We start from the raw sequence: 9,880 nt of genomic DNA, 5'->3' as shown, positions 1-9,880 counted from the left end.
GAATATCAATCAGTTATATACTAACAACAAACCATCCATACAATAGTTAACGCAAGAAGCTCGAACACAATCATCTATACCACCATCTTCGGTTTCACATCGCATCATCGCAACATCGCAGATAACAGATCCAGAAGCGGTTGAAATCCAGCTGAAAGTAGACAAAATGCTTTTGGGAAGGGCCAGGAAGTATTTGCAAATACATACAACCATGACGAAGACATATTAAAGTATGGAAAGGCGCTATGCAACTTGCTACAGTTGATGGACTCATCAAACAGAAAGGAAACTTTCAACCAACTCCTAAGAGTTATAAATGATCGTTTAGGTGAACATTGAGTTTGATGGAATCTGAATTTAGAATTAAAAATAAAATATAAATAAAATTAAACTTCACAATAACACTATGTTGCTTAACACATGTTTTGCGACGATCGCTTTTGCAAAGGGTTGACTTTTATTATTTTAAACACGAAAACCAAGTTTTTATAGCGAGACTTGTTCCTTTATTTCTGCACTTTCAAAACGTCTTGGCTTCTCCTTTGCGAATGAACCGTTAAATGTGTTGAGCGCGCTTAAATTGGTTTGACCCTTTCTGACCCTAGCCACGATTTGTCCCTTTTTTGGAGAGCTGGTCTATCCGCTTCTTTTATCCGAGTTACCTCTCTTTTTCACGATATATTCTCTTTTCCACGATCTATTCCCTCCTTTTCCCACGATCTCTCTATATGCCATCTATTGGACAATGATGGCACCTATCAATATTCGAAATAATAGATGGTTGAAATCGTTCGAACATCAACGCTTTCAGTTAAGGCAGCCCAGTCAGACAGCCTTCTGTTAATTTACTCATTCGAGCAGTTTTTTGTTGTTTGTCCAAAGAATATATAAGAAGAACATGAAGGTGAAGGAAAGAGCTACTGTCAAAACAGTAATTTAGGAGCAAATTATTATTATTATTATTATTTATTTAATCTTCAACGGGCAGTATGGCCTAATTAAGATGTAACAGTTCGGTTATCCTTAAGATGTAAATTAGCGGTTATCCTTAATTCACCTGCAGCATAAAAATAATATTGTTAATGGTAAGTATCTATGAGCAAATGCGAGGAAACATAGAACTAGTCAATCCTCAATCGATGAATACCTCATAATGGTTTATTGTGAATTCCACGGCAAGATATGAGTTGTACAATTTGGTAATATAAAGGTAAATTAGTGTCCATAACATAATTGAATCGTTTATTTTGATATTTTGAAAAAAAAAAACGTAGAAATAGGTGTTATATATTTTAATAATATTATTCTATTATGATTATATTGTAAGCTGTCAAAGCATAAGATAAAGAAGTAACCAAATATATAACAATAACAATGATCCCACAATGGTTGTATGTTTCGATATTATTAACAATGGTTAAGTTTGGACAATTGAAACATTGTACTCATTTTTAGTTTTTGTGCTATATTTTACTCATCAATTTGATATGTGATATTTTGTTTTGAAGCAATACAGCCTTCTTGAACCATTTCTTCTGAATCAACAGTACTGTTATTTATATGAGAAATCGTATAGTTTATTATAACATGGCACTCTTTACAGATACTGATATTTCCTATGTTACACTCTTAAATTTTTTTGCCGATTCTCGGTTAATTTTTGCCGAGATCCGCACAACTGACATCTCGGCAAATATTTCGGTTAAATTTCGGTTGCCGAAATTTCGGTTTGGTTTGACGTTTACGTTTAACCGAGATTTTCGTTTGTGGTTAACTGAGATTTCGGCAAAAAATAAAAACAATCATTTTGGAATGCCAGTCCTTTTTTATTTGCATAACAAATTGTTTAAATAATTTGATTGAATGTTCAATAAGAATAAAGCGCTATTATACCTTTTTGAAGTGGGTTAATTATTTCCGATGAAAGTTCTAATATTTCATAGTAAAATCTTATATTGATTATATCAGATGAATTCATATTATTATTCTAATCACTAGAATTTTGCTTTTCACCTGGCTATTCAAAAGCAGGTGCGCTTTTCAAATAAGGAGAATGTAAATAAATTCTTTTAAAAACTTGATTTTAAAACAGCTGGTTTAAAAACTTATTACTAGTTGTACTAAGTGCTCCAAGTTTGAAGCATGAAGCATGAAACAATGAAAAGAAAAGTTTGTCAGCCGCATAGCATTTTACATTGAAAACTGTAAAGGCTTGACAAAGAACGATGAATGCACGAATCAAATTGTTTCCTACATGAATCGTACTGTTTTTCCACACCACGTAGCATTCGCCGAGTTCAAACATTTTGGCAACAATTATAATGCGCGGGACATCAGGTGTCGGAAATGAAGTCTCGAACGTTCTAGTTCTAAAAAAAGAAGAAGAAACATAAAAATAGAGGATTAAACATCGTCTCTAAGCATGAGGTCTGTGGGAAAAATATGAGGTTAATGTGATTATTAGAATTGCAACAATTGCAATTGTTAGCTGTAATAGAAACTCTTGTTGAATCCTCGTAACTTACATCAATCCAATCGATTATTCCGTGAAGTGGATTTAATGTACGCGCATCATTCTCTTTATAGTCTTCTTCGCGGGTTCGCTTGGCTCCTCTTATAGTATTTTTTTCTCGTACCAGACATAGTGACTGAATCAGGTCATTTTTTATGTACCTGTAATCTATTCGAAATTTTTCCAATATTTTCTGTTGGATTACATTCCACATGTCTTCGAATTTAGCAGCAGTAGGATTCATCAATTCGAATTCTAAAGATATCTGAAAAATGTAGAATTGAGCTACAAATGTATCCCTACTTCCATCGAGATAGAAGATAATCGACATACCAATTCTCCTCCGAAGGCTGAAGCCGCAGAACAGTCGGTCATAAATTGGGAAAAAATCCCTCTGTCACGCTTTTCGTGCCGGTAAGCCAGTGTTTGTTTCCATAAATATTTTATGTTTTCCATTGAATTTTCCAAGGGAACAATAGTTTCTAACTCGTACACCTGTGAAAAAGGTTAAAATCAATTTTATATCCAAGTATAAGAAACTTCATATGTGATGCTACCAAATCATCAATATTTTCTCCACATTCGTCGTTCGTTATTATTTTTGAAGAAGATGGAGTCGCTTCATCGTGTCTTGATCGGTAGAACACTCGACTACAGGATCTTTTTGCAAGGGTTTCCATTCTATAATGAATAGAACCAGCATGCCGTCCTGCTCCTCGTCCACCTTTATGAAACCACGCTGCCTGTAAAATATTCGAAATTTGATTAAAATTTGTGTTGTTCTGATTTTAAGTGTTCTGTTTGTCCAAATATTTTCCAGTGAATTGACAAATGATTTGCATTGCGTTCGAATCTTGTGAGACATACTGTGATTAAGCTGTTAGTATGTTCTAATCACCAGCAGATATGTTTGGATTTACACAGTTATATTGTACATAATTCAATCGAAGTGATTGCGAATACATCCTAGCAGCATTCAGAACAGACAGCACGAAATTCAAAACAAAAGTGTTACGGTCTAAAACATATACACAGTTAACGACAGCATCACCATGTGTAATGGTGGTATTAAATAATAAAAAAAAAATTTACTTACATAGGGTACATCTGAAACGTTCGAGGCCAGAATGGGATAAGTTTTAATTAATGATTTTGCAAGCATTACTTTTTTTCCGTTTGTGGACGCCTGAAATATGTGAAAGTAGTAGATCAACTCACATTTTCCTTATTTTTTACAATACTTACACGCCGTAATTGTCCGCTAGCCAATCGCAAATTATTCGATTTATTTTTTTGTTGGTGACCTCGTCGGGTTTAATTCCTTCTGTCAATGTTTCATGGATTTGTTTACCTTCATCACTTTTCAGAAGGAGTAGGCTAACGTCAATTTCCTTTAAAAAAAAAGTTACTTCTTTGTATGTACATCACGCCGTAGCACACCTTGTCAAAATTGTGCATCTTGAAAGTTGAACTCAAGCTTCTGGTTGGTACTTCATTTCTCTGCGTTTCTTCCATAAATTCATTGGGAGTCGTTGTAATGTCAATTGTAACTCCATACTGTTTTTAATATTTTTGAATTATTTTTATCATTTTTGTCGTTAACTGTAGTCTAGTGAAATCATTGTTGTCCAGGGATAAGAAGGTGTCCAAGTCCGTTATTTCTTCTTTTCCTGTAAGAAATGTTTAATCAGTTACAACCTATCTTTCCTATTTTCCAATCTAACCTATTAAGTATGTAATATAATATTACGCTTGTCAATAATCCTGGCAATAGTTCCTTCGGGAGACATATTTTTTATCACTTCCAAATGGTGACCAGAAGGCAAAGGTAGTATGCGAATGGATTTCTTCAAATGAAACAAATGTTTCAGTTGGTCCTACTGCAACTTCGTACGCTTCTAGACAATCATTATATCCGTTAGTTTTGCATAATTTAATCAGCAAAAACATAGCACTGTTCATAACCACTATCTCGACAATAATACCATACGACGGATAATATTCATTTTCGTGGTTTTTTATGCACACTAGCAAGTTTTTTCTGAAGTCGATCCCATTTACTGTTGCTTTGTTGGGTACAAAAACATGTGGAACACACGAATCTATGAAGCAAACACTGTTACAATGTTCTCGCTTAACTAAGTTTCCTCCGTAATATGTAATATTATCAGTAAACGGATTATCTAGTATATCTATGGCCATTGTAAAGCATTGTCGTTGTGCTAAGCTTTTGCAAATATTTTTAAAATTTCTGCAAGTTGATGATTGATTTTTGTTTGGTTTGTTCTTTTGCTCGAACACTAAACAATTATACTGTTTCATATTTCCGCTCTTTTTAATACACTGGATGTAATGGGCTAGGTGGTGATTTTTGTTAAGTCTTCGTTGAAATTTTTTGTAAAATGACTCCTCATACAACCGAATAAGTTCTTCTAATGATACTAACATATGGTCAGATATTATTGTAGACATCAAAATACGAGTTATATTCAACAAATGACCGATCATACGCATATACTCGCAATTAGCGGGAACTTTGTCAGCAAACAAAAAAGGAAAAGAACGTAGTAGTAGCAGGTTTTGTGATGCAGTCTGTTTGAGTTTGTAACTACTGGGTTTAGATAGCATTTCATCAGTAAAGTTCGTCGATGGTCTATTCTTTTTGTCGATGTATCCATAGGCAAATAAATGTATACGATCATTGATGAGTGATGCACTGAAACCCAACGACTTAATTTTGTGATAGTGACCTAATACTAGCTGTATAGTTATTGGCACCAATCTTTCCGCTATGTCATGCATAGTATCCAAAGCAAAATTTTGTGTAATGTGATAGTATTGTAGCTCATTTAATATGCAATTACCACGTTTCAATCCACAATCTGAAGGCTTCATAGCTCCTGAATTAACTTTCTCCAAGTTGAATTCATACCACTCTGTCGTACGCATGGGAAAATTTTGGAACGGATTCTGGTGAAATGCTGGTCTTGGTATAGTGCAAAGTCTGCAAAAGAACTTTGCCATGGGTCCCATTAGTCCGAAAACCTCATGTACAGCCAGTGTATCACCGCAGAACATCGTTACCACTGCTCGAATAGTATATTTTTCTGTTCCGTAGAAAACGTCTACTCCGTGTTCCAGTTTTCGGAGGTCATGAATTAGAGGTTCCAAGATCTTGTTAAAGCCATGCTTTTTGGAGTCTATAGAAGTGCAATAGATCAGTGGAAATATTGTTTTCGGAGAACTATTCCACCTGCTTGGAAAATTTTCTATTTTAAAATCGAACACCGATACTTTGTTAATACCTGCTCTTGAGCTCAATGCATTTCCGAGTTCCACGTCGTCTTGATAAAGGTTTATTCGTATGGCATCGGGGAATTTTTTAAAATATTCACTGTTTTGGTATGTTTCACCTGATCGGAAACTAGAGTATTCTTTGAGGGTTGGGTATGGCGGCAAATTATCTGTCATTAATTCTCTGTTTTGGGGATTTCTGAAAATTAGCTTCAAGGTCTCAGTGATGGGTATATACATGAAGGTTTCGTTAACTATTACTTTTGTTGGTATACCATCAATATGCCGAATATCTTCTCGTGTTTGAAGCAATTTTTCTACTGGTCTTGGAATACTAACTGCCAAATTGTTTAAAAACTGTGTTTGTTTTGAACGCGTTGAAACTTCCGAAAACAAATCTTCTACGTGGAACTTGTTTAAAAAGTTTATAGTTTCTGGAGCAGCTAAATCAGTTTTACGTTCCGTTAAAAATGACTTTGTTTTTTCTTCGAAGTAAACACCAAGCATTTTTACTAGGTGTTCGCAAAGTTTTATCATTTGCGAAATTTTGGTTTGAGGAAGCGAAACATCTGCCGTCAATCTGCAAATACCCAGAGCGACGCTTTTTTTAATTTGTTCCAAAGTGATTGTTTCTTCAAAAAATGCAAAATTTTCTTCAGTTGCCGGAAATGAATTGGTGTCAAAATCAGTTTCCATATCAATGTGGTTTGATTTTTTTGTTACGGGTTCGTCTGAGATCTCATTGAGCCTTTCTCCGATAGCTCTTTTAGCACCGGGTGTTTTGGGCGAACGTGGGTGTTGTTGCAATATGTGCCTTTTTAATGATTTGAAATGGTTATATGTCGATCGACATTTTGGTACCATACAATCATAAAACACACGATCCGGATCAAAGTGCTTTTGCCGAATATGTGCATTAGTATGATGCTGAAGTTCTTCTACATAGCCAAACACTTTTTCCCCACAGAAGAAGCAAATTAGACCAGGTACCGGCAGCTAAAATGAAAATCATTTGTGATTCAAAGATACTTACGGAACACTTCGTATATTCTTACATCTTCTTCCTGCAGAATGTTCAGAATCTCATCCATTTTCGCTTTTATCGCACTTCAAATAACAAAACCACTCCAAAATTGTTTCGTTTCACTAGCACGCTGTAAACACAATGGCGAATGACAGACCGAAAACCGAGTCACGGCTACCAAGATGGTTGAAACGTATCAAACCGATATCTCGGTTATTTTGACAGATAAGCTCGGTGACAGCTGTGTTACCGTATGCGCTCGGCATGCAGTGTTGCCGAGATTCGGTTAAAATATATATTTAACTGATATGTCAGTATTATATGGTACTGATTTTCGGCTACTGGGATTTTTCAACTGACATATCAGCAAGAAATGAAAGAGCTGACATATTTCGGCAGTTTATTTAACCGAGGTCGTGAAATATTTTTAAGTGTGTACGATCACGATATTGATTAATTGAAGATGCCGTATGCAATAGTAAAAACAGATTTAAGAAATATCCAAGCTGTACCAGACACTTGGGTGCAAGGAACCAGTAGAAATTGTTTGTATTTGTTATGGCCATCAGCAATACGAAATTCTCCGATAGAAAAATATCTAGCCAGGGCACAGCATCATGAACCACCCAGCCATTTTGAAAGAAAACGCTGCACCGTCTTACAGACAGGTTTTTATACGTTTGAAGATGCAATTCAACGTATCAATCAACTGACCAAACAATTATATGAAGATTCTTCGTCTGCACTAAGTGCTCAGCAGCAATAAACTGATCCTGAAAAAATCGAAATTGTATATCATCCACACGATATGAAATATTCAGAGTGGGCGGCCGACGAAGAGAAAGAAAACTTTGAGTCTACATCGTTTTCAGCTCCAGCATCTAATGAAAAAATTGAGAAACTTATTGAGTGTGTGGTAGACTTAAAAAGTAAAATGGTCGCGGATCATGACAAGATTTTCAAAATGTTAGCAAGCCAAGAAAATCGAAAGCAAATTCTTGAAAGAACGGTCACCACTTCAATAGCTGAAAGAAACATACGTGAAGAAAACTAGGGTGTAGCTATAAATCGTATACCAGTTTCCTACGAAATGAGTTTGATTTGCAATGAAGAACAATTAGAGGAATTTGAAGCTAAGCTTAGCATGGACGAGGAGAAGACAAAGATACAAGAATGGTTGCAAAGCTCTATTACTAACGCTGGTAGTAAAAATTTAATGATTGAAGCGATTGATAAAATTTTTGATAAGAATTTCTTCCCTAAGTGCAGTTGGAGAAGAATAGAATTTCCGGAAAGCGAAGTGGAGTTTAAGAAGTTAGAAAAAATTATTGAACTATTTAGATTTATTGGCACAACGACATCCACTGTTCCTGATGCACACGACTTTTTAAAAAGCAAATTGAAAAGCGTCAAAGCGCGGTCAAAGATCGCCGGAAAGAGGAAAAGTACATCGCACGTTTTTACTACAAGTTAAAAAAATTACATTGTGATACGTGTATATCATGTGTAATGCATATTTATATAATTTATATAATATAATTATATAAATAATATAATTATATTTATTTTAGCCTATAATTTATTTTAGCCAACCAGCGTATGAATTTGGATAATTTGCTCTGGGAAGCAGTGGATACAATAGAAAATTTAGTTTTTGTGTCGCTTTATTGACTAACTTAACACTGCTACTTGCGTTTGCGTCTGGCTAAGCCGCTTGCTACAAACAGAATGCCGTTTCAATTCGAAATTCACCGAACGCTCTTACTACCAGTATAAATTCTTCGCATACGCGTTTCTACCTGCTCGCCTACAAGTCGTGCTCTTGCTCCCACACTTGCTTGCCAAAAGATTACACGCACACCAATACATCGACCGGCGTTTTCGCTCGACTTATTGTATCGATACGTACGTGCCTACCGTCAACTACATACGTCGCCTGTTCCGTATGGCACGATGCCTTCCTTCTCTCTCTCTCTCTTCTCTTCATCTTCCGTTATCAACGGAACAGAATTAATGGAACAAAAACGAATTCACCTTTCTTACCAGTACCCATTGCTACCAATTTGCATATCATTCGATCGCTACTGTATACAATGTTTTTAAAAACTAAATCATTAGTGTTTCCTACATATATGTTTATGTGCGAAGATTTAAAAGGATGTTCAAAGAAATCGTGTTTAATTTTCAAAACTTCCCCTGTTGCTGAATAGCTATCTTCATCATTCGCCACAGCTCCCCTGAACCTAACAATTTTGCTATCTTTAGTCAAAAACCATCCATTGTGATCGTCATTTTGTAATACAAAATCTGATCTTACATGCAAGTCTTAATCACATGAAGTTTTTCGTTTCTTTAAAACAGGGTAAGGTTCTACGTTTTCATCTTTATAAAATACAAAATCTTGTAGCTCTAGGATTCTATTAACAACTTGTTATATGTGTTTAGAACCACCAAGCAAAAGATATTTTAAGTATCCCAATCGACATTCAAATGGGAACGATGAAATGGTAATTAGAGGACCGAAATGGTTAACTTCTTCGTAGATATGTAATAGGTTATGAAAGTTATTCACTAAAGCTTTAACACCATAAAGCTCTCTTACACCACCAACAAAATTTGTTAACATTGTACCAGCAACTTTCCAGTTATTTTTATATACAGAGGAAGATAGTAAAGTAATTTTGCAAAATAGTATCAGAAAAATATAATAGGCATTTGCTGGAGGCACTTTTTTCAGTACAACTATACTTGCATAGTAGAAAAACGAACTTAATTCTGACCCTTTGTGATGGGGCAGGTATTCGATTGGTCTGGTTTGCCTATGTATCTCACGTGAAAGCTTTATAGACTTCAAAAATGATTAAATTATTCATCGTACCATTTTATAATTTGCGATAACTTGCCTTCCTTCCAACCACGAAGCAATTCGCGAAACCCTCCTAAAAAAAGGTGGAGTGGATCGCTCACAATAATGTCCCGCACGATGTCTATATAAGGAATTTCTAATAGTGGATTAGTTCCTTTGTGATGATCATTCATTTCATGTTTTT

The 9,880-nt window shown here is 35.2% G+C and overlaps 1 protein-coding gene across 1 annotated transcript; it reads right to left on the bottom strand.

The window, feature by feature from the left end:
• Positions 1-1,827: 1,827 nt before the first annotated feature.
• LOC121598758 lies at positions 1,828-6,953 on the bottom strand. Its single transcript, XM_041926030.1, has 7 exons — positions 6,840-6,953; positions 4,082-4,182; positions 3,609-3,698; positions 3,070-3,255; positions 2,846-3,007; positions 2,526-2,777; positions 1,828-2,369 (listed from the first exon to the last, which is right to left on the bottom strand). The coding sequence occupies exons 1-7, from the start codon at positions 6,895-6,897 to the stop codon at positions 2,364-2,366; spliced, it is 855 nt and encodes a 284-aa protein (XP_041781964.1). The 5' UTR covers positions 6,898-6,953; the 3' UTR covers positions 1,828-2,363.
• Between the last annotated feature and the right edge of the window lie 2,927 nt (positions 6,954-9,880).

The sequence above is a fragment of the Anopheles merus genome, chromosome 3L (genome assembly GCF_017562075.2).
Source record: "Anopheles merus strain MAF chromosome 3L, AmerM5.1, whole genome shotgun sequence".
Taxonomy (NCBI): Eukaryota; Metazoa; Arthropoda; class Insecta; order Diptera; family Culicidae; genus Anopheles; species Anopheles merus.
Note: the sequence above shows the minus strand (reverse complement) of the source record. Positions and strands in the feature narration are given on the sequence as shown.